Source organism: Artemia sp. Qi Xiang Cuo, chromosome 9, assembly GCF_049724085.1.
Source record: "Artemia sp. Qi Xiang Cuo chromosome 9, ASM4972408v1, whole genome shotgun sequence".
Lineage (NCBI taxonomy): Eukaryota > Metazoa > Arthropoda > Branchiopoda > Anostraca > Artemiidae > Artemia > Artemia sp. Qi Xiang Cuo.
In genome coordinates this window covers 35,714,754-35,741,185 of record NC_142802.1, presented here as the reverse complement: position 1 = coordinate 35,741,185, position 26,432 = coordinate 35,714,754, and the positions used below count along the sequence as shown (strand labels likewise).

The following is a 26,432-nucleotide window of genomic DNA, read 5'->3' as shown; positions in this document are numbered from 1 at the left end:
GAATTTTCCGTGGAATGGGATCTTCCGGGGGGAAACGCCGGTCCTTGATTTCTTCAACGTAAATATTAACTGCTTTATCAAGAAAGCCTCATTCTTCACTTTCTACGGTTTATTGAGGAATGATGTTAAACTTTGGAAACTTAAATTTACTGAACTATAAAGGAATATGCATACCTTTCCTATCATAGAGGCACACTTGTGCCTCTATCAAGAGGCGACCCACCACAATGTTAAGCGATTTCCGGTCCTAGCGGTCGCAGAGAGACAGCGGCGATCGCATTTTGTAGCCCAACCTCAAACTAATAAACGCGCGAAATTTCACCCCTCACCGTCCTTCTCGTCATGGGTGAAAGTGTGCAGAAAGTTTTAACCCTCCGAACACAGCCCCCCTTTAAAGTTGTACGATTGTATTGAAATTTAAAAGTGGAAGTTTTCTAGGGCCCGGGAGCTTATCCTTGAAATGTCAGCTCAATCCGATCACTCCTTCCCTGTTTTCCAAAAAAAAAATATAGCCACTTAAAGTTTATTTTTTTTCTTGTTAGCCACGCCTACAGGCCACAGTTGGCAACTGATCCGGGTGAATGAGGACTCATTCGAAGCAGAATTTGACCTGTTAGGGCCTTTTGATATTTTCAGACCGAAAAAATTATCCCCCGAATTTACATTTACGAAAAACCTCGTTTTCCTATAAGAGCCCATGTTAAATTTTCCCACCACATCCCCCCTTTAACGTTGTCTGATCGGGCTGAAATTTAGAGGATAAGCTTTTCTGGGGCCTGGGAGCTTATCCTCGAAATTTTAGCTCAATCTGAAATTTCGAAAATTGTTTCCAAAAATCAAATATCAAGTTCCAAAAACCTGTTTTCCTAAAACCAAATATAAAGTTTTGTTGGCGTGTGCTTGCGTCAAAAACAGATTCCACATAATAAAAACATAATTACGATTGTGTGTCTTTGGTGCCATGGTCGATACTCCTGAATGTCAGATGGAAGACCCGGGTTCGACTCCCCGTGTGAGGAATTTTTTTATATACTGAATTTAAAGTTTAAAAAAGAAACTCAGTTTCTTTTTTAAATTATTTGAAAAAAATTACGTTTTCTAAAGAGTTAAAGAGGCTGAGTTACAACGGTCGACCCTTAAAACGTACAGGGATTAGGAGGCACAGTTGGGGGGCTGTTAAAGAGGTTGAGTCACAAGTTCGAACCTTAAAACGTACGGGGATTAGGAGGTGCAGTTGGGGGGCTGCCGCCCCCCAAACCCCTGCTTCTGTATATGAAAGGGGCTGTGCCCTCCTCAACGCCTCGCTCTTTACTCTAAAGTTTGACTTTCTCACAACTCTTTTTTAAACAATAAAAACTTTAGTGTAAAGAGCGAGGCGTTGAGTTTATATTAAATTTAAAGTTTAAAAAAGAAACTCAGACCCTTAAAACGTACAGGGATTAGGAGGCACAGTTGGGGGGCTGTTAAAGAGGCTGAGTCACAAGTTCGAACCGTACAACGTCCAGGGATTAGGAGGCACCCTGTACGACGTGATTTGAGTATTCAGGAATTAAAAGACTTAACACAAGAATGTTCAAGAGCGGGGGGTTTGGGGGGCGGCAGCCCCCAACTTTAACTCCTGACACGATCAGCTAACAGTTAGTCAAGCAATAATATGTAATAAACTGTACAAAAACGTGCAGAAATTATTTGAAAAAAACTATGTTTTCTAAAGAGTTAAAGAGGCTGAGTTACAAGGTCGAACCTTAAAACGTACAGAGATTAGGAGGCACAGTTGGGGGGCCTCCGCCCTCCCAGCCCCCCGCTTTTGCAGCCTTTAAATTAAAAAAAAAGTGTTTTAAACTGAAAGTAAGGAGCGGCATTAAATATTAAAACGAACAGAAATTAATCCGTATATGAAAGGGGCTGTGCCCTCCTCACCGCCCCGCTCTTTACGCTAAAGTTTGAATTTTTCAATACTCTTTTTTTTAAAAAATAAAAACTTTAGCGTAAAGAGCGAGGCGTTGAGGAGGGCACACCCCCGTTCATATACGAACTACTTTATTTTCGTTGTATGTTTTAATGTCACTCCTTACTTTCAGTTTAAAAAACTTTTTTTTATTTTTATTTAAAGGCTGCGAAAGCGTGGGGTTTGGGGGGCGGTAGCCCCCCAACTGTGCCTCCTAATCCCTGTACGTTTTAAGTTTCGACCTTGTAACTCAGCCTCTTTAACTCTTTAGAAAACGTAGTTTTTTTCAAATAATTTTATTAAGGAATGATCCCATCCATGTCCAACCAAGTTCAAAATGAGAAGAAGCTGCTACAGTAGCAAATTCTAATCATCCCTCCGAGTTGGTTAAACAGGGAAGGAATCCTTTGATAAAACAGAAAAAGCTTGCCTATTCCTTTACAGCTAACTAAAGTTAACATCATTCCTTAATAAAACGCAGAAGGTGAGGCGTGCGATAGAATCAGGGTTTCTTAATAATAAAAAAAAAAAAACCTCAAGACCGAGCCTAGCGTCTAAGCTTCAATTAAGAATACTCTCCTCACAAGTTTCGTTAAATCTAAACATTGTTTGTTGCACAATTTTACATACTTTTGTCTAAAATTTTGAAATATTCTATTCATCGTCTGCTTCCTTCAAGGTGTAGCAGACTCCCCCCCCCCCGGTCAATTATAAATTGGAAACTATGGAAAAGCATATCACGCAACAATTCCTAGACAGATGACCTTGCTAATTGCTGACTCACAACAGCCGGTGATGATGTAGGGCACATACTGCTTAACAGAAAAGATGGACTGAACAGATCCGAATTAGTTGATGGCGGTTAGTTTATAAAAACAACAACACAGTTCTTCTAATGAGTGTAAAAAGCAAAAGTGAAGCTTAACGGAAAAAAGAGTCGACTTTTAGAGTTTGGGGGCATTCTACCGTATGGGCTAACGTTTCATGTTTCATAGATGTGAAATAACATTAGTAATATATCAATTTTCAGTTCCATGCGACACAATGAGGCCATTAGGCTGCAGCTACTGCTGCGACCATGATGGGGACCGTAAGCCTTCTACTGATGGTCAGTCTAATTGGTGTCAATTGGCAAGTATTCTCATTAGACAGTTTCTTTGAAACGGTTCTTTTTTTTTTGGTTATCGTGGGAAGTGGTTAGCATTTTGCTAGGTCACAGCTATTGTTGAATACATGATTGCGCGAACTTTGTAAAATAGCGTAGAAAAGCTTAGTGTCTTAACCCCCTGAAGATACTTCACAATAAAGCTGTAAAAACCCTTGGAAACTCTATCCTCCACCATTAGAACCTAAACTGTATAAGGGACACTAATAAGAAATGTTGAAGTATTCAGACTTGCAACGGATAAGAGATCCAAATATTAAAATACGAAACTTTAAAATACAAAACACAGTAATTACTTCTATACAAAAGATCATTGTTAATTTGGCCTCCTCCTTCGGTTCTCCGTATCGACTCCCTTCTGATAATTCCACAAGGTCTAGGTTGTCAATTAGATATCAAGTATTGCTAGTCTCGAAAAACATAGATTCAGCAAAAATTATAACTGGGTTATTTAAACATAATCAGTAATTTTTGAAAAAGGGAATACAAAGTATTATTTAGTGAGTTCTAATGGTGGAACATAAGTATATTCAATACTCTTTTTGTTATTGTTTTTGTTTGGAAACCTGAGTTCAGGTCACCCTCCGTGCAATTTTTTCCAAGCACTTTCTTTTATTTTTCCAGTCTTTCAATTTAATTTCTAATTTTATTATTTATTCTTGTATGATTTTTCGTTCGCGTTCAATAGCTACTTCTTATGTTCGTTACACCCAGCAGTTACGAACCCAGCTCTATATTGCGAATACTTTGATCGTTGTTGAGCAAAGATAATTCATATTGATAAATTTGATTGATTTTCAAAACATTAAGCAATACAATCAACTTGATAAAAATATTTTATTATAACAAATGATAATAAAAATATAGTTAAACACCAAGAGAGCTTAGCTTACCTGACATAACCAGAAAAATAAAAGCAATCTTATGTCCATAGCCAATTGTCTCCTGAAACAAATACAAGATATGAAAAACTGCACTTCCGGAAAGTAGAAAGGTACTTGTGCATTATATGGTAAACATCGCTATAGACTGTACAAGGAACTACTAATGGAAACCCATCAAACGGGTATATGCAAGAGATAAATTGATGGCAAAGTGTGATTTAAAATTACGTTTACAATATTTAAACTGTTTTTTTTTGGGGTTTTGGGGGGAGGTACCTAGTTTAGGTTAGGTTACGTATTTAATATATACTATGCTTTACCCCCCCCCCCCCCTTAATGTGCAAATATATAGCCCAAATTTGTTTCTAAACTATTATATATTCATCTCATTTTATTTTATTTCATTAGTATTAGCAAAACTTGACTTCTTTCGTGTGTACCATATAATGTACAAGTAGCCTACTAATAGAAATAAAAAAAATCTTTATACATATGAGTAAAATACTGGTACCGTAATTTGTGAATAAAGGGGTACTCAAAGTATATTTATCCGTAACAATAATCTCCTTAAAGCTCCCATAGATGAGCCTTTTAATTCCATAATTTAGGTCTTTTCTGGCTATTTAAACATCACAGCGAAAATGAAATTTATTGTCGAATTGTTCTGTGGTAACCAAGGGCGGATCCAGGATTTTTTTTTCGGGGGGGGGGGGTTACTAATTTTTGACTCAGTTTTCGACTAATTTGACTGATTTTTACCTAGGTTTTACTAATTTTCGACTTATTTTCGACTCGGTCAAAAACTTCGGGGGGGGGGGGGGGGTTCAAACCCCCCCCCTGGATACAGCCTTGGTGGTAACGTAGAAAACCGGCTATATCGTAAAAAATAATGAAAAATCGGGAACTCCATTTTCACTGAAAAGACCCTACGATTATATTGTTTTAGGTAGCAGGGGTGTCTAAAAAAAAAAAAAAAAAAAAAAAAAAAAAAAAAAAAAAAAGCACGGGTGAAAAATCAGCCAACTTTTAAGTTAATAACATATGTCACATAGCAGCTTAAGAATAGTAAACCTAGATATTCCAGAATATTATAAATTTCCGAATGGAATTTCCTAAGAAAATGATTGTTATATTCAGACAGAGGATTGAATCCCGAATCTAGCGATGTGTTTTTCTTAGCCGTCTCATTCTGGCTGTATATCCCAAATTTACCAAAGGTTTTAACAGAAACCAAAGTTTCTAAATATCACTTTGAAATACAGCTACCAATTTTGGTAAAGAATCAGACTAGCTACCCTTAAGAAAAATAAACTCCTTTCTTGCTGTATGTTATTCAGTTAATTTCGTTGTAAAGATCCCCAGATACTGTGTATTAGGAGCAGGGTATAAACAAATCTATTCTTATTGTACATACTGGTTCTATTGGCAGGAATTCTACACCTTACACCACAGGGATTGCTCATCTGCACCATTATTTCAATTTTACCTTGAATTTTACCCTGTTTCCCTCAGACATTTCCTTTAGATATAAGCATTAGAAAAACACATATTTAATATCTTAGAAATGGATGGAGTTATCGGGTAGAAAATTTCAATTTTCAATTGTTGGAGGAGGAACGTTGAACTAAATCTATAGATTATTTTGAGCTTGGATTTTCAAAGGAAAGTAAAAAAAAAATTAAAACCTAAAATAGGCATAAATAGAGGTGTGCGTGTAACTGAACACTCATGTAACTGAGCTCCAAGCAACCGAAACCCCCGTGCAACTGAATCCTCGTGTCACTGAACCCCATTTAACTGAACCCTCGAGCAACGCAACCCTCGTACTCAGTTTTTTCATATCCTACAAATATGAGGCAATATCGGGGGTAAAATACAAGATATAATCTTTACATGTCCTACCTTGTTGTAATTAAATAAAAAAAACAAGTTTTTTTAACTGAAAGTAAGGAGCGACATTAAAATATAAAACGAACAGAAATTATTCCGTATATGAAAGGGACTGTCCCCTCCTCAACACCTCGCTCTTTACGCTAAAGTTTTTTATTGTTTTAAAAAATAGAGTTGTGACAAAGAGTCAAATTTCAGCGTAAAGAGCGAGGCGTTGAGGAGGGACAGTCCCTTTCATATACGGAATAATTTTGTTTGTTTTAAGTTTTAATGTCGCTCCTTACTTTAAGTTAAAAAAATGCTTTTTTTATTTAATTTATGAATGTTTTTCAATTAATGCATGTTTTGATTTTGGCTCACCGTACATGAATAGTTAAAACAAAATTTACATACTAATTTACTTTTATTTGGTTAAATGTCTTTCTTGAAACTTGTTTAATTTTATTTACGAACGTTTTTATTAGTAATAAATATACGTAACTTACGAATTAACTTACGTAACGAACTTCTATATTCATATATTTTTGATATGTTTATTATGGGGTTCGTCACCTAGTCAATACCTTGCTCTTTAAGAGAAAGTTCGAATTTTGTTCCAATTCTTTAAGAATAACCACTTAATCACAAAGGCCGTTAATTAGAATAAATAGCTCTTATGAAATTACTAAAAAATCTTTGGCTTAAAGAGCGAGGTATTGACTACGGGGTGAACCCAATCATATATGTAATATTTTCTGTTCGTTTAAATTTTCGATGTTGCTGCTATTGCAGTTGAAATACTTGTTTTTTTATATTTAATTTCTGATCTTTTTTTAAATAATGCTGGGAAGTCCGGCGTCCCCTTCATAGCAATGTCCATTCCCCCATGAAAACTTCCTTCATGGAAAGATCCTCCCACATAACCCCCGACCCACCCACCCCCCACTACCAGTAAAAATCCCCCCTGAAAACGTCTGTATACTTCCAAATAACCCATACTATATGTTAACATTGGGTAAAGTTCATAAATTTCAGCCCTCCCCCCGGGAGCTTCGGGGGATTAAGTCATCCTAAAAGACATATTTATTATATTTTCGAACATGCTGAACAAAATGGCTATCTCAAAATTTTGATCAGGTGACTTTGGGAAAAAAATCAGCGTGGGAGGGGGCCTAGTTACCCTCCATTTTTTGTCACTTAAAAAGGGCACTAGAAATTTTAATTACCATTCCAATGAGCCCTCCCACGATATTCTAGTACCACTGGTTCGATACGATCACCCCTGGGAAAAAAAAACAAAAAAAAACAAACAAATAAACACGCATCCGTGATCTTTATTCTGGCAAAAAATGCAAAATTCCACATTTTTGTAGATGGAAGCTTGAAACCCCTACAGTAGGGTTCTCTGATACGCTGAATATGATGGTGTGATTTTCATTAAGGTTCTATAACATTTAGGGGGTCTTTCCTCCTTTTTTCGAAAATCAGCCAAATTTTCTCAGGCTCCTAACTTTTGATTTTTTAGGATTAAACTTGATGAAACTTATATATTTGAAATCAGTATTAAAATCTTATTCTTTTGATGTATCTATTTGTATCAAAATACCGTTTTCTAGATTTTCGGTTACCATTGAGCCGGGTCGCTCCTTACTTAGTTCGTTACCACGAACTGTTTGATTGTTTCTTTTTTAAAGTCATAAAATAAATGCCTATCAAGATTATTCATACAAAAGCTCTGATTTGTTGACAAAAAAAAAAAGAAAAAAAAGAAGAAGAAAAAAAAGATGTCACAAACCATTAAAAGCAGAATTGGTACTTAAGGATTATACGGGAAACGCTCGAGAAGTTAAGTTTGGTTAATGCTAATGAAATAAAACAAAATTATGATGAAAATATAATAGTTTAGAAACAAATTTGGGCTATATATGTTTGCATATTATGGGGTGGTGGGGGGGGGGTAAAGAATAGCATATATTAAATACGTAACCTAAACAAACCTATTCTAACCGATTCTAGGTGTTTACCTTCCGGAAAATACCCCCCCCCGTGGAAAATACCCCCGCGGAAAATCCCCCCTGCGGAAAATACCCCTCGGAAAATATCCCCCTGTGGAAAATAATGCTTTCCAAATTTGAGAATTTTATTTGAGTTTTGGTTTTTTATTTTCCATTGGGAGAAGGAATTTTGCTACTTATGTATTATATGCCAGCCACTCAAGTTTACGCTGTGTAAATACTGCTATTGCGCGGCCTATGATTAGGAAGGCCCGAAAAACGAAAATTTGCAGTTATTACAAATGATGATCCGACATTTTGACAAGGGACTACAACAATCCAAAAACCTTAAAAAAGAAAACCAATAGTTTCAAGCTTAGAACATATCGTTGTTAGAAATAGGGGAAGCTTCAATAATCAAATATTTTTGAAAAGACAGCAGTATGAAAAGCCGTTAAATTGTGCAAAGAGCAAGAAACTGGCAATTGCAAAAATATTTGTGTATATTTAACAAGGGATTACAACAATTCAAAAAACCTAAAAAAGAAAACGTTTTTGAACGCAACCAGTTACATAATGTCAGTAGGAAGGCCGAAAATTTGCAACTATTACAAATGATGATTCTCTGTTTTGACAAGGAATTGCAACACTTCATAAAAAGTGAGAAAGAAAACCCAAATTTTGAAGCTTGGTACACACCGTTGTTAGAAATCGGACTAGCTTGTACAAATAAAATAAACAAATCAGATGATTATTTATCTCGTTTATGCTTTCTTAAAGCTTTCAAGTTAATGTCTTTAAATTTTAAGTTTAGTTTAAGCTTTGAAAATTTTGACTCGCTATCCTTTATTCACTTTTTACTCTACTCGGAAATGCTTTCAATTATCTTTATGCTTTCCTAATTGCAGTTGCTCCTGATTGGCCTAAACTATGAAAGACAAAAAGTAGCTATTAGATGCTAAGATAAAGAACACTGGCGACTCTTTTTCTATCTCTTTTTTAAAGTAATAACAAAGAAAGGTGTTTCAAAGTAATAAAGTAGACAGTAGGCTACAGTGTTAGTGTAGTGTTAGTGTTAGCGTTCAGTGTTAGCGTTAATCACCATAACTATCGTGTCAAGCAATTGAAAGTCACGCTATCCTTGCACCTTTTGGAAATATGTCGAAAACGAACTTACAATGCATCCCTGACCATAAGGCTAAAGTTAGGTTCAGTTTGTGACAAGAAAGGTAATTAAACTATTCTATGAAAGCATTGGACCGAGAAAAATCAATGTAGCTGATGGATATTCTAAAATGGGATAGTCTTAATAGAACTCAAAAAAAATTACAATCTAATCGTTGTTGGTCCAAAAAAAGAGCGGTGACCGTAACAAGGGCTTCCTCTGGGGAGAGGACACCCTTTAATACGGAAAAGGCAATTCCTTTATGTTTAAAAAAAAAATTAAAAAAAAAATGTATGTATTTAAAAAAAAAACTATTACTAACGTCTAAAGTTAAAACTAGTGTTGTTTGGGGTTCTTGTCAATGAGAGCAGAGGAGGAGGGATTTCATCATATACATACATATATATATATATATATATATATATATATATATATATATATATATATATATATATATATATATATATATATATAGGCCGGTACAATTGTACCGCGTTGGCAACGCTGTATATATATATATATATATATATATATATATATATATATATATATATATATATATATATATATATATATATATATATATATATATATCAGCGTTGCCAACGCGGTACAATTGTACCGGTTTTGGTACAACTTAGAGGTCCTGGTACAATGCAGTACATTTGAAATTTTTTTGGTGCAATCCAAATTTTCCGGCTTTTTTGGTTTTATTCGCTTTATATATATGCATAACAATTACCATATGTGACTGTTCTTGAATATAACTTAACAGAAAACAAGTAACATCAATTGCATCAAGCAATGAGATAATTTACAAGGATACTAAGATTTAGCCAACATAGGCCTCTTATATTCTAGGAGGGTCTATAGTAAATTGATTTTCTCTTAGAAATGGTGTAAACTAGTATTTAATGGTGGAAATCAATATTGCAAATATGTTTTGTAGTCGTTTTCAGAATTGTATAGTGTTTCCTTCTGGAAAGGCTTGCCTTAAATTTTTATAATTTCCTCCAGTCCAGCATTAGCTCGGCTTAGGATTAAAACCTATTTCTGTTAGTTGCACTTTTGCCTCTAAATGCATGTCCAATAATTCCAGTAAGAATGGCCACCCATTAGCTAAGCTTACAGCAATCCTCTTCTAATTTGGTTTTAATGACCAAACAAGTTACGCTACCATAGTTTTTAACCTTTTAAGCCTATTTCAGCCTGAACAGTTTCTGCAATAAATTTTAGAGTGGTGCCTATTGGGGAAAGGAGATATTTTCTTTTCATTAGTCAACTGGGCCTCTGATAATCTCCATCAATATATATCTTTAAAGGGGATTTGTCTCCCACTTGGCTGGCGGGAAAATTATTATTCTGAAGTAGTATTATTTGCTGTTTCTTCCAAATTTAGAGCTAGCTAAACATACTTTTTATAAATATCACAGTTAATTAAAAATTATTAGTCAATATATATAGTATCGGTGCTGGGTCTTTATTCTGAATTTTAGTCCAAGTTGACGTGGCTCGACTACTTTCACAGTACTTATTTGAAGTAGTCCTAATTGCTATTACAGTGAATTACATTAACTTTTTTTTTAAATCATTTTGATTGCATTTTAGTCCAGATTGATTTAAAGTAGTCCAATTTGCCATTATAGTTAATTAAAATAACTTTTTTCAAAAATTATTTTGATTTGATTTCTTGGTCAATGGAGCCCAATAATCTTCATTATTAATAAGTCACTGCAATCAGTACTATTGAATAGCTTGTTACTGTTTATAAGAATGTCACAACCACATCTAACCGCAACAGCTTCAGAACTCAGTGAGATTGATCACAGATGGGCTGAGCATAGACTTGTTCATTTTAGTTTAATGACTTACTATAATCCTTCTTTAAGTTTTGTTTCAATTAGTCGTGTAGGTTATTATTTATCCCAACAGAATTTCTTCTTGAAAAATAAACAAAGGATGGAAAACTACCATTATTGGTTATAATCAGTTTCTCTTCCTTCTGGATTTTGAGAACCCCTGGGAATCTGTGGTGTTAGCCACTTTCATGGTGTGATTGCTGAAATGTTTTGTTTGTAGCTTCTGACACTCGTTACTCAACCTACAGTTGGATTATAAGTTCTTGACACTACGTTATTGGCATTCTTACTTTATTTGAAATTCCCATTAAAACCCAAAATTTCGAAAGAAAGGATTAACCCCAAAAATCAGTTTCGAGAACGCTTTCAGAAAATTTTACTGAACCCTGCTTCTAAAATGCTTTTAACGGTTTGTGACTGCTATTTCGTTACGCTGAGAAAGTCTATAAAAGCGTTCTTCACATTTCAAGGTATAAGGTTGCTACTGCCTTGGGTTTATTTTTCCTGCTCTTACCGAAGAACTTCTTCTCATTTTTCAGTGAAATAAATTAAACATACCTGCTGGCAAGCATCGCAAAACGAAGCGAGAGGCAAAATTTTAACCTACTGTTCTGACGGTACAAATTAATCTCTTGTGGTACAACTTTGATTGGAAAACTGATACAGTTTATCTCAAAGCGTTGGCAACGGCATGCGACAGGCTTCTATATATGTATTCTAATTGTCGCTTGTCTTCTAACCACAGGCAATTTGAAACAATTTGCTGTCTTTTCATATTGGGGTCTTTTCAAAGATATTGCATAATTAAAGTAAGTACCATTTATAATACCGATACCTGCTAAGTTTAAAACATTTGATTTTCTTTTTTAAGGTTTTTGAGCTGTTGTAATCCCTTGTTTAAATATATACAAATATTTTTGCAATAACTAGCAGCCGGGCTCCGGCACTTGGCACGCGGCAGGCTTCTATATTGTCGCTAACCGCATAGAGTTCTCATTGTCGCTTGTCCTCTAACCGCAGACAATTTGCTGTCTTTTTATGCTGCAATCTTTTTAAAGAAAATTGATTATTAAAGCAAGTCTGATTTCTAACAACGATAGCTACATAGCTTCAAACTTTTGGTTTTCAGTCTCGAGGTTTTTGATTTGTTGTAATCTCTTGTTAAAATATATACAAATATTTTTGCAATTACCAGTGATTTGCTCTTTACGCAATTTGACGTCTTTTCATACTGTTAAAGGTATTTGATTATTGAAGCTAGTCCGATTTCGAACAACGATATGTACTAAGTTTCAAACTTTTGGTTTTCTTTCTCAATGTTTTTTAATTGTTGTAATCCCTTGTCAAAATAGAGTATCTTCATATGTAATAATTGCAAATTATCGTTTTTTGGACCTTCTTACTGACATTATATAACTTGTTGCGTTACAAAAGGCTTTCTTCTTTAAGGTTTTTGAATTGTTTTAATCTCTTGTTAAAATATACACAAATATTTTTGCAATTACCAGTTTCTTGCTCTTTACGTAATTTAACGGCTTTTCATACTGCTGTCTTTTCAAAAATATTTGATTATTGAAGCTTCCCCTATTTCTAACAACGATATGTTGTTAGAAACTTTTTGAAAGCTTGAAACTTTTTGTTTTCTTTTTTAAGAAAACAACCCCCCTTGCCACCCCAAACGACGCCCCTGGTCACAATGACACATAGATTGAAAAGTTGTGGTAAAAGGCATCGTGGTAAATAAATGTGCATTGTCAGTTTAATATACATATACTGATATTTAGTAATCAAAATGTTAATATTATTTGATTTATTAAAGTTATAAAAGTAAAAACATTTATATTTTTTCAGTAAAGCGCAAATTATGCTGTGCCCTTGGGAATATATAGGGGTTTTGCACCCAAATTAGACTAATTTCTACTCGTTTTGAATCTGACTTGGTTAATAACTATAATTTCTGCCGGTTTTGGGTGTCAGTTATTTATTGATACTGATTTACGATAATTTCACGCTTGGTAGATTATTTGATTTAATTTTTGCTCATTTTTTGTTTAATGGATGTCTTATCTTTTCTTTGAAAAACTTATTTTGTGTAAAAAGTTTTTTTTAAATTAATAAATTTTAAAAGATCTATTTCGATTCAAAATTAAAAGTTAACAGAGTAAACAGAGATGAAGGGCAAGCACCCCTTATCTCTAGCCCATTCATTTTCCAAACGCATCCAGTGAAAATTTTGAGACAGGACAGGGAGAGAGGGATATTGGGTATGCCAACCGATCATAATCATGCAACTGGCCCATTATGCTTTAAAACTAAATGTTGCTATAAACTAAATTAAACGGCATTGTATTTATGGTTGCCAAGAAGACACCTCAGCAATATATCGAGGACGACTGGGAGTATTAAGTTAAAACTTTTGGCACTAATACTATTACTACTTCTGCTCTTACAATTTTAAATAAATAAAAAGAGTAGGCTAAGTTTATCCAGGTTGTCAAAGAGCATAGATAGAATCTTTTGGGAATGATATTGTTTTATTTTTCAGGTCAATTTCAGGAATTATAAAATTAAATTAAAAAATCCTCTTTGTGTCAGGATAAAAAATTGTTCGAAAAGTTTCCCCACGCACATAGTAACTCAAACTATGGATTCTTATAGAAAAAACTAGAAAGATATAAAATGTTATTTTTTTATGAAAAAGACTATGTCAATAAAAAACGAACAGAAATTAATTTAAAAAAAAGTTTTCCACAAAACAAATATTTCAAAGAAAAGTAGAGTTCCATTAAGCCAAAAATAATTAGAAATAAATTCAAATAATCATCCAAACGCAGAACTACCACAAATCCCTATCAATAAATAAATGAAACTCAAAACGAACAGAAATTATAATAAATAGCCGCTTCAAACTCAAAACGAGCAAAAATTAACATCAGTACGGCTGAGAACCCCCATTTCTTCTCAAGACCAGAACATAATTTGTGTTTTACTGAAAACGAAACACGTTTTAAATGTTTTCAATTTTTTACTTTCATAAATAAGAAATCATCAAAACTTTAAGGAATGTCAATTAAACTGGCATCCCACGGTCATTCGTTTTTTTCTTTCAGCAATTTATATTTATATATTTTTTATATATAAAAGGCAGCAATGAGTGAGGTATTTGAAGTGTAAACAGATTAAAAGTCGAGAAATTATTTGTTCTTTAGTTATGGAAAATATTCAAATACAATTTCAAATTACAAATCCCTAAATTTCCTGCTCGATATGACGGAAATACATTTATTAAGAAAAATATGAAATCAGTCTGTGAAACCTGGATGGAAGTGAAAACTTACGGAAAAGTTATTTTTTTTCCTATTTTTAAGTAAGGGGGGGGGTGTCCCAAGATCTAGCAATAAATAAAGATACTCTTTGCAGTAAATTAAGCCGTTTGAGAATGCAACTTTTTCTATAGCCGCATTCTTTTTTAGTTTGTTTCTTTCTTGTTTTTACTCTTATTTTGGTAGCCCTTGCTCTTAAATAAATAACAAATTTTGTATTTGATCACATATTCTGCTGATTGATTAATATTCAGGTTTAAACTATAAACGATCAATTTACACATCGTTTCTAATTGAAACAATTAGTTGCTGGTTTGTATTCCGCCTTTTCGTAATAATGCTGATGCTTATGTTTCGTATCTTAGAAAAAAAAGAGCATTTAATGATGCGGGTTATGCATTGACATGCCAGGTTTTAAGATGCCAGGTTAGGAAAATAAACAAAAAAAGTGTTGACATAAGATTGAATAAAACAAATTTTTGTACTTGTCTATTATATAAAACACACTCGAGAAATAAAGTTTGGTGACAATAAAATATGATGAAAATAGAATACTTTGTTAGCAAAATTGTGAAGGTCATTTAGGAATTATTAAATTGGGAGCTTCGGCGTCGGCTGATCGGCTCAAAGACAAAGGAAAGTTCATTATTAACGCGATTCTTGACCTAGTTCATTTTAGTTCGTTATTAGCGCGATTATTGAGGACATCGTTAGTTTGCTTTGACTAGTGATAGAATACAGTGTCTGAGCATGGATGTTCAAATTAAGATTTGGGATTTGCCAAGGACCTCAGAACAGGCAGTTATATTTTTCCAGGATAAGGGGTTGTTGCCCAAAACAAAAGAGTGCATCAATGGACACACAATGACTTTGTTCTCCTACAAGAGGCAACATCTTTGCAAGTGTAAAACTAGGCTCTGTTTGAAGAACGTCAATTTGCGTGTCAATACATGGTTTTCTAAAAGTAAAATACCATTTGTTACTGTAGTTTGTTTCATTTATTTCTGGGTTAACGAATTGTCGTCTGTGGCCTGGTGTCAACATTTCTAAACAAGCGGTTGTCAATTGGAATAGCTACCTCCGTGAAGTGTATGTGTTCTCTGTGCTACAGAAAAACTGTGGGAAAATTCAATAGGAGGAATTGATCATATAGTGGAAATAAATGAATCCTTGTTTACAAAAAGGAAAAATAATGCAGGAAAAATCTTACCGCAACAGTGGGTATTTGGTGGAGTGTAGGCCTACCGGGAAACCAGTGACAGATTTTTAGGGGAGATCCATGACCGAGGAGCAGAAACTTTACTTCAACAAAATTAAGCTTAACAACAAATTAAGCTTCAACAAATTAAGCTTAACAACAAATTAAGCTTCAACAAATTAAGCTTAACATAGAGTGAGGATCAAGAATCATTTCAGATTGATGGAAGGGCTTCACCACAACTGAGCTGGAACAAGCAGGTTTCACTCATTTGAAAGTGAACCACAAGAATAATTTTGTCAACCCAGAAACCCTCGCCTCTACCCAAAAAGTAGAGAGAATGTGGGGTTCCGCAAAGTGAAGGAACAAACGGCACCGAGGTACATCCCACCATCATTTACATTCATACTTAGTAGAGTACATGTGGCGGGTGGCAGTAAAGGTAGAAAGCCGAGTTCATTTTAACGCAATTCTTGAGGACATTTCTGTGTTTTGGGAGCATATTTCTAAGTTGCAGTTCTCAAAATTTTGCTAATAAATTATTCTATTTTCATCATATTTTGTTTTGTTTTTTCATTAGCATTAACCAAACTTAACTTCTCGAGTGTGTTTTATATAATAGACAAGTACCCAAATTTTTCAGGATTTCACGCACACTTAGCAAGGTTTCAGTAAATGGTAAAATAATGTATTTTTGACACATCTTTCAGAAAATTATTGGAGGGCGTACTCGGGGTTTTGGTCTTGGCGGAGAGTGAGGGCAAGGTGGTCACAAGCGACATTCCAGTCTTAAGAAGTTTTGAGGGAACGGTGGTCCCAATTTTACTTGTGGTAATTCAAGTGGGTTTTAAGATAAGCGTATTTATTCAATTACTCCATGTTTGTCTTAGGTTTTGTTTACTTATTCATCGTAATTTCTGTTTGTTTTTAGTTCCACCTCATTATTCGTTTTAATTTACATTTGTTTTGTGTTTCCTTTATTCAATCATAGTAAAATCTGTTCGCTTTAAGTTTGGCATTTGTGACTTTATTTCTGCACAATTTATTTTTAATATCGATTTTACTTGTCTTTGATTTATTTTTTTTGAAAATATTTTGTTAGATAAGTTCCCGAAAAATGCCATTTAATTCTCAAAATTTGACAAACGAAACAATAAGGACAAGCTAAAAACCTAAAAACAAGAAAAAGGTAACAATAAGTGTGATCAGTTTGTTTAGTACATTATAACTCTTTGGCTAGTATGATTCATGACTCATTACGTAGCCACTGCTCCCACTATTACTACTACTACTAACAACTCACCACAGCACCATGCCGCCCAAGGCCAACACTGCTACGCACGCTCGGCCTCCATCCCAAACTATTCAATGCTCTTTACACCCTCCCAGGAATTTCCCATTTTCCTTGAATCTTTCTTTGCGATATCCTTTTACCCCAACCGTGGACGACCTGCTTTCCGTTTAGCCCTAGACGGTTAGCCGAAAAGGGCAATCTTTGGCAATCTGCTATCCTTCGTTCGCAGAACGTGCCCTAGTTATCTCAACCTTTCTCTCATTATAGCCCTAGAAAGCGGGATTAAATCACACTTTTCGAATAGCCTACTGTTTGAAATACAGTCAGTGAATCGAGTACCTAAAACAATCCGTAGGCCATTTCTCTGGAAAACATCTAGCAGAAAAAGAGTCCTTTTTTCGGAGCACCCATGCTCCAGAACCATATTTGACCAATGTCATCATTGTAGCTTAGAAAATATTCTAATCTTGGTTCGCAGACTAACCTCTAATCCCTTCCTATCTTCCTAAGGGTTAGACCTATGCACCTCTGATATAATACATCAGCATAGGTCGCCAAAAAAAGACCAAAATTACTGCCTGGGCTTGGCAAACACATAGAGACAGAAAACGTAATAGTTTTTATTCCTGTTCACTGCCCGTGTCAAGAGATTCAACGAGTCTTCTTGACACTCTTGCCGAGTCATCCCAATTTCCGCTACCCATACAATGGGTTTAGGATACCCCCCCATAATTTCTTAGTACTTTATACTCTACCCATTTTACTCTCGATACACAATATTCCCTTACGACCAACACTTGAAAATCATTCAAGTGAATTTGGGGGACTTGCCCGCTGGCAAGACAAATCTCCCGGTCGTAGGCTTAGTATATTCTTGATAGAAAAAGGTAGGAAAGATATTCTTGATGGGATATAAAAATATAGGATTTTGAAGGAGGAGCAGGCAGGATTTCAAGATGGATATAATGCTATTGATAGGGTCTTAGTCCTACAGGCGCTTGTAGAGAAATATGCAAAAGGGATGAAGAGGTTATACGTTGCATTTTTAGATCTAGAAAAGGCCTTCGACAGTATTGATAGGATTTTCCTGTGCTTAGAACTGTTAAAGGTAGGCTTACCAAGACTTTTCGTTATGATTCTAGCTGATATGTATCGAAAGACATTCGGTATAGTTAAAGTTTAAGGGAAGGGATTATCGTCGCCGTTTGAAATTAGAAAAGGAGTAGTATTTTGCCTAGGTTGTTCACGTTGTATATAAATGATATTGTTGACCATTTTAAAAAGGTATGGGCCCCTACGGTGTCACTAGGGAACCTGACGTTATCTCTGTTGCTTTTTGCTGATGATGCGGTGTTGATATGCAAGTCACCAGAGAAGCTCCAAATCTTATTGAGTATATTAGAAGAATATTTAGATAGAAAGGAACTAGTGTTGAATATCAAAAAGACTGAGATTGTGGTTTTTAGAGGAATTCGTGTGAATAATGATTATCAAAAAGTACAATTTTATTATAAAGGTGAAAAAATAAAAGAGAGCGAAAATTTTAAATATTTGGGAGTAACACTTTCAGCAAAAGGAGGATGGAAAGATCATGTAAAAGAGATGATTAAGAGAGGGAAAGCAGTTTCAGCTGCCATTTTACGTAATTCAAGGCTTTCAAGTATAAAAGATCTAAAAATGCATAAATATGTTTTTAATTCTAAAGTTTTACCTACTATCCATTACGGAGCTGAACTCTGGGGGCATGACCCGGCAACACAATTCGAATCAATTCAGCTGCAACACTTTAAGAGATTAATTGGTCTTCACGTAACGACCCACAATCCAACAATAAAAGGTGACCTAGGTATAATTTCGCTGAGATTAGTTAGATTAGCACAGATGATCCGGTACTGGCGAAAACTTCTATGTCTGCCAGAAGATATGTTAGAAAAAGCAGCTTATGTGGAGATGCTGCGGTCAAAACGTAAAAGATCGTGGCCGTATCAAATAAAAAATGTTTTAGATGGATTAGGATTATCTTATATTTGGAATGATGGGCTAGGACCCTCAGATCAGGGTGAGCCGTTTTTGGCTATGATTATAGAAAGAATAAAAGACCAGGAAGTCCAAATTTGGACCCAGGCAGCTAAAACATCTGAAACGTTGAAGTTTTATTCCCATGTAAAAGAGATATTTGGATTTGAATATTATTTTAAACTAGGATTACCGGGGGAGACATTGAGGACTTGGTTTCGGATCCGAGCGAATTGCCTGCCACTAAAAAATAGAAAAAGAGTATTTGAAAGAAAAAGGGTGGCCCTGCAGATGCGGATTACTCTTGTCCCAGATGTAACCTAGGTATTGAGGATGTGGCCCATATTCTCACCGAGTGCCAGCAACTTTCTCTATTAAGGGAAAAGTATTTTGAGGGTGTTAACTGAGTGTTCCGGGGGATCCTGAAAACGACTGTAAAAAGGACAATCAGGCAGTTATGTAAATATGTAAATGAAGCGTTGACATCAATGAGTGAAACTTGATATTTATGTTATTTTTCTTGTGGAGTGTAATTAAGAATACTGCCCTGTATGGCCTGTTTTTTGGCTTATAATAAATTATTATTATTATTATTATATTCTTGATGACAGTTTTCATGGAAAACTTTTCGGAAAGGAATCAAAACCACACACCTTTTCATAAAACACCTTTGCGCTGCCTATGAAAAGAAAGGTGACGAAAGAATAAGTATCTTCACATATCAAAGGGGAGGAGGGTGCAAGGGCGCATCCAGGATTTTTGTTCAGGCAGGGATATTTTTTCAAAGGAGGGGATAGCGGTTACAAAAGTTTTAAAAATGCTTAAAAAATTTGTTTCTATGCATTTTTGTTACTTTTTACGAATAAGAAAAACCTTCTAGCGGGGCTCAAAACCGTTATCTCTCTGGATACAGGTTTAGGGGGTGGTGTGTGTTATTTAAGCATATATTTTTGTATAGGCCAAATTTATATAGCCATTGATTCTTTTCACTCTCATTTGCTGCTACGGCTCCAATTAAATAAATAATTAAAAAGAAAAAAATTGTGGAAGAAAAAAGCGATTAAAACTTAGCACGCAAGGATACTTTTTTCCCTTTGCTTAAAATAGAGAGGAGTTAGAAATAAGATGCATATTTTAATTCGCTATCGGGTCTAGTGCATGATCGCTGATGAGTATATATATATAATTTGGACTATATTTGTTCATTAGGGGGGAGGGTAAGGGAAAGTAAAGCGATGCAAAGAGACCTTTACGAGAATGATATAAGTTAGCATTTTAGAATGTCTTAAGATAGTTTTTAGAATTTTATAGTGCTTGGGATAATAGTTGTCATGCCCAGGATCGATATCTTTAATCCATGACTAGAATCCATCCCACACATCTAAATATCGATTTCGTGGAAATAATCCGTCTTTGAAGAGGGTCCAACTTTCCGAGTTGGCGAAAAGACGCCGAACCAGATTTTAAAAATTTCAAACTATTTGAGAAATTGATAACAAAATCTCCCCACAACTTCTGGCTTGGCATTACATAAGTTTCAAGGGATGGGCCCGGGTAGGATATAAAAGAAGGGGCACCTCACCGGTCCCCTGGAATAGGGTTCTTACCATTTGCCCCACAATCTGTCATTTTCAAAATAAATTTTGCCTATGTTGGATTAGTACTACACTAAATTCGTGCGCAAGCTTTGTGCCTAAAAGCACGTATTGTGGGGTGAAATTGTCCTATTTCTTTCAATAACTGCTCTTTAAGAATTTACGGTAAATTTTTTGCAGTTCATATTATTGACTTACGAATAATGTAAACATAGGCCTACCATTCGATGCCTTTTTTTATGCTCTTTCCAAATATAACAATTATTTTTGTCGGAAATGAATTTTACCACACCCCTATTTATACCAATTCAGGGTATATATTTGCACATTAGGGGGGTGGGGGTAAATTTTAGTTCTGATGTAAATGAGAGGTAAGTTTAAACTTTAACCCCCAACCCCCTAATATACAAATTTATACCCTGAATTGGTATATATAGGGGCGGGGGTAAAATTCATTTCTGACAAAATTATTCTTATATTTGGAAAGAGCATAAAAAAGGCATCGAGTGGTATGTTTACTTTATTCGTAAGTCAATAATATGAACTGCGAAAAATTTACCGGATTTACCATTGTTTGTTGAAAGCAAGTGCAGGAATGTTTCCACCCCCTCATAATTTTCCCTGGGTGGACAAGTTCAATGGCTGAGACAGGGTGAAATCAACGAAATTAAAGTTGACTTTTTCGTAGAAAGAGTCATAAACAGATATACCTCATTAATTCCTTAACCGTTGGATAATTGTTAATATTCCAACACTCGTTAGCAGCTTTGCTCCAACATAAGCTTTCACAATCAACCCCACTATTTACTTCAGTAAATTTATTTTACGACTAATGAAATATAGTGCGTGAACTTGCATTCTTTGCGCACGCAGTAGGTGGAGCTATTCCATTAGGTGCATGCGCCGTCAATTTACGGGTATTTGCATTAGCGAAAACTTTAATCTAATTAGAAAACTGGTAAATCGAAAGATCAGAACAACTCCTGAATATTCCCGAGGAACTAATTCATAAGAAGAGTTTTGATTACCCACTCTCCTTCGAAGCATTGAAGGGTAACGGAACTTCTAGAAAAAACGAATAAAGTTATTTGCGAACAACTGTGGTGATTGAAAAGACTTCAATGAAAGTCTTGGAATTAATATTTTGTATATTAAGAATAAGATAGGCATTTTCAAGTAGCTTAATCAATCCAAGCTGTTGAAATGACGATATTGTGTAGCAACATAGTTTCAAAACTTGGAGATCGAGGCGAGACGGGCAGTATGTTGATTTTTTATTTTACTTTATTAATCGACTTTTTTATTTGGTGGTCAGGGATACCAATTAAAGGAAGTCATACCCTTGGTTCAAAGCACTTTCTAATCCACTGTTATCAACAAATAAAACTTTAAAAAAATTCGTCTTTTGGTTACAACAGTAAGTTTGAAGTAAAATATACACATCAAAATAATTTAAATTCCACGTTGATTCTAACTATGGAAATTTCTTAAAGTTTAAAGTTACCTTTCAAAAATGATTCGCTTATGGAAACAATTTTTAATTAAATTTGACTAATTTCGGAAAAAAGACATGGCGTCGCATCAAAATGATGAAGTGGCCGTTATAATAAAAATAATTAGAATAATAAAACATATGGCCCTGGAAGTATTACTACCCATTCCATGCAGATCATGGGGCAGGGACGTGAAATTATGAAGAGCTACTCATTTTATATAGAAGGATTCGCAAATTTATTTTCAAGGAAAGGTAGGCTTTTTATGCATTGCTGAGTACTTACGCATTATCCCGACCACACTCAGGAAGTGAAGTTAGGTTAATCATAATGAAATATACCTAAATGTAATATATTACTGGTAATTATTTGGTTAAAAAAAGAAAAAAAAAAACTGTTTTCCTAATTTAGTAATTGAGATAAACTAGCATTTGAACAAGGTCTTGACCTTACTTATCCATCTAATTACCTAGGGCAAAACAGTATAACCAATCGTTTAGCCAAATAACCATGTTCAAAATCGAGCCAAGTTAACATTAATAAACATAAGTTGTTGTACAACTACAAGCAGAAGCATCTTAACTCTAATAAAATATTCCCCAGGTGATCAACCCACTCCAGGACTCCTCAGAGGAATACACACTTGCTCAAATGAAACAAATTTCGCCCAAAAGTAAATTGACAAATTTAGGCAAAACAGAGACTATGATGTAATATTTTCAAACTGAACATCCAGGGCAAATCGGCTGTGATAATTAAAAGTGCGGCATATGCCATTTTGGTTGAAAATGCGTGATGTATATGTAAGGGGTAAACTGAGCACGAGGAATCGAATGGTGCAGTCAGAATCTTGTACCGTTACGATACGAAGATAAAAAGAGACATAAGCCTCCAAGTGGCGTACGGTATGTTCCTTTTTTCTATCAGGTCTTGTTGCAATTCAGAATGACAGGAGAGGATTGTCTTATGAAGCTATAGCACGGGGACCTGGCATTTGTCTCCTTATTTTTGTCAAGGTAAAAGAAGACATCCGCCATAAAACGGAATAGTTTTGAATTCGCTCGGAATGCTTGATTTTAATTTTTACCACTGAAAAGACCATAAAATGTTGGTTTTGAATAATTTCTCTTATCCTCATTAGCCCCATCCTTCAGAGCGAGCACAGCCGACAAACTTTTTTCTTTTTTTTTTCTTTTTTTTGGGGGGCTCTCCTGAAAAGTTAAGAAAATGGCAGATGTCGCACGTCTAAATATCACAACCAAAATGCAGACCTGCATAAGTGACGAAATATGGGCCCCATTTTTTCTTATATTCACCTAAACCTTTGATAAGAAACCTGTCATAGAATATTGGACGAGGACTCTTTCGAACGATTTATTGGTGATTTCCGGACGAGTGATTTATAGTACATTTTATGAGTTCAGAGTGAGTGATTAGTTTGGTAATAGTTATCACAATGAGAAAGAATTAAGTATACAAAAACTTCGATTCAGGAGAACACCCTTTAAATACCCTCTATGTAATAACAAAACAAACAGAAAGTAAATTACAATACAAAATTTATTTATAAATTAAAATAAAAATGTATTAAAATAAAAAAAAAGAAAAAAGTTCAGTCTTTGTACTAAAATTTGAATTTTTCCAACCATTCCTTCAAGAACAACGGTTCTAATAAAAAAAATAATGGTATAATAAGCTCATTTATTTTGTTCACTGCGTCTTGAGAATGGGAGAGTTAACTTAGTCGTGTTTGCTTTAAACAATCTAATTTTTTGGTCAAGAGTTTTCAAAAGCAATGGGTGAACTAAATGCTTGCAGTTACCATGACTATATGTGTTGCATCCTTAAATTCTTTTAGTTAAGCACTGTTAAACTTTATCCTAAGGAGTGGGGGTCTGAGGAGGCAGACACCCCCTCATATACCGAAGAGTTTGAGCTGCTTTTGAGTTTTAACATCGCTGAAAATAAGGATTGAAGAAAGTTCACGTAAATTTAATGCCGGATTTTAGCGAGGTCAGTAGCTACTGAACAGAGGCTACGATTATACTATAAAGTTATAAGGTTTACGTATGTTAAAAAGCTTAGATACCTATGCGAACTGGCATAGGATTCGTGGAAACTGTTTTACTGGCGAGGCGCCAACAAGTTTGCACACTTAAGCACGTTATGATGACTAGGCAAAGGGGGATACTTAGCCCATGGGAAGTTGAAATAAGCGCTTCATTACTAAGCTTGCCCACGGTCCTCAAGTGGCAATTGGCAGTGGCATCAAGGATTGATTAACGAATCAGTCGGGTATATACTGAGAAGTGTATGTTTTTGGAGAAGGCAAATTTAAAGAATTACAAAAACCGGTGAAAATTATGAGGACAAGTTTTCTTAATCATCTTGAATTTTTACAGGGACCAAATATCATCCTCTCTGGCTTACGTCAGGGACAGATCTAGAGAAAAATATTGGGGAGGGGGGGGGGGACAATATAACAAAGGCACCAATAAGGAAAATCTTGGAGACCTGTGACCCCCCATCCTGCCCCCCTATATCCCCCACTGGCTTGCGTGCCTCTGTACAGATAAACAGAAGTATGGTCTGGGTTCAAATCTCCCAAAAATAGTTTTTCAAACCGCTATATGCAAGTAAGCTATTATTTCACACAAAAAGAGTAGAAATCGCACATTAAAATAGAATAACCATTTCATCCTGCAACATCTTTGTAGGCAGGATTTTTTTTCCGCTTTGTAATTTTTTATACTGATAATTTTTTTTCAACCGTCTTTAGGAGAGCGATGAGCAATGTTATTTGTTAATTTCTTTTTCCATATTAAATGTCAATAAAGTCTAATTTCATTTGTTCAAAAGCTAACAGGGTGTAGCAGGCAGGTAAATTAAGTTATGCTTAGTAATTTATGCACAAATCCTTGGAGTCCTCTGAAAATGGGCCAGAAATTCTAGAGCTGGATTAAACCTGTGTCCTAAAATTAAAAGCTTTTAAGTAACTATTATTACCCAATTTGGAATTAGGTAATTATGGTTACCTTTTAGGTAACTAGTAAATGCACATACATACATATAGAATTATATATGTAAACTTACTAGTAAAACATACTTCAACTTAACAGTGATTAATTGCAGAATGTGCATGAATTCTCTTGAAAGAAAAACCAACTTATTTATAATATTAAACAACAAAAATGTGTTCTTGAAAGAATGTTCTCTTCCTTCTTCAAAAAATTAAGCTTATTTAACGAAATTCAAAAATAGATCATTTAAAAAATAGTGGTTTTATTATGAATTATAAAGTAGAACAATCAAAATAATTTATTAGCTTCGTTACTAAAATGAGTGAATAAATACGAGTATGACCGACTTATATACTGACATACTTGTCAATTTTTAGTCTCGTTTTATGTATTTTTAGGGGAAGAGGGAGGGGGGTATGCATCCATGCTAATGCTGAGATAATGAGATGGTGTGACAAACAAGGGGTAAATTTAAAAGCTGGTGGCCGGCGTTTACCCCCCCCCCCCCCCCGGCGATTACCCCCCGTAAAATACCCCCCAGAAAATACCCCCGAGGAAAATACCCCCCTCCCCGAGGAAAGTACCCCCCCCCCCCCCGCGAAAAATGTCCCCCGGAAAACACCCCCCGCGGAAAATATCCCCCCCGCAGACAATACCCCCCTGAAAATATCCCCCGGAAAATACTCCCCCGTGAAAAATACCCTCCCCCGGAAAATACCCCCCCCCCCCGCAGAAAATACCCCCCGCGGAAAATACCCCCGGAAAATACCCCCCCCCCCTCCCCGCGGAAAATAAGACTTTTCAAATTTGAGAATTTTATTTTAGTTTTTTTTTAATTTCTGTAGGGGAAGGAATTTTGATACTAAAATAATTGAGCATTTAAAAAAACTCTATTTACCATGTTTTTTCAGGCAAGAGATATGCTTCTCCCATATCGCTTTGAACCCACGGACGCTGTTCTAAACTTATTTCGAAAGACCTTATGCAATTTTAAGAACAATGAAAAATTAAAACAGCTTTACGTTGCTAGGGCATCGTGAAATGTTGCATCAACCTACGATGAAATTCGCCAACGAAAGTGTTGCGGAAGCAAAGCTTTTATTTTGTTTCTTCGCTCTCGCGATTAAATGTCAAGTTTCTCAGCTCCTTGAAGTTTTAAAAATGGAATGAACCAAGAAGAAATTCTTCTTGAAAAATAAAAATAATAATAGCAAAAGATAACGTATTTCATGAAAAAGGGCTCAAAACATTATGTTTTGAAAACTAATTTATCCTTTATTTCCTGAAAGCCAGTCAATATTCTTAGTTATAAAATGCACCATATAAGCTAATCCTTTATTGCGTTTCCTCAAAAACATGAAAATCCAGAGCAATCTATGTTTATTTCTAAAATTACATCATGCAAATGTTAAGGCTACGTTACATTGCCTCAAAAATAATTGCTTTCCTGCGTAATTGATTTCAACCAGAACTGGATTCAAAGTCTATCACTGAATGATTTTCACATCATTCTTTACGGATAATTTTTATTTTTATTTTAACAAATAATTTTACTAATAATTGCAAAACAATGCCACTGTGTCAGATTATTATTTGTAACCATTAGGTA

General features: G+C 35.0%; 1 protein-coding gene across 3 annotated transcripts in view; it reads right to left on the bottom strand.

Annotated features, from left to right (window-relative positions):
- LOC148948608 (protein madd-4-like) overlaps window positions 1-26,432 on the bottom strand; it is a 511,292-nt gene that overhangs the window by 464,069 nt on the left and 20,791 nt on the right. For 2 of the 3 annotated variants that reach the window (XM_089094504.1, XM_089094505.1), the window contains exon 2: window positions 4,007-4,058. In XM_089094504.1, coding sequence (XP_088950630.1) covers window positions 4,007-4,058 — 52 coding nt within the window. Of the gene's footprint in view, window positions 1-4,006; window positions 4,059-21,020; window positions 21,094-26,432 lie in introns of those variants that run through there. The other variant, XM_089094503.1, reaches the window with a different exon arrangement.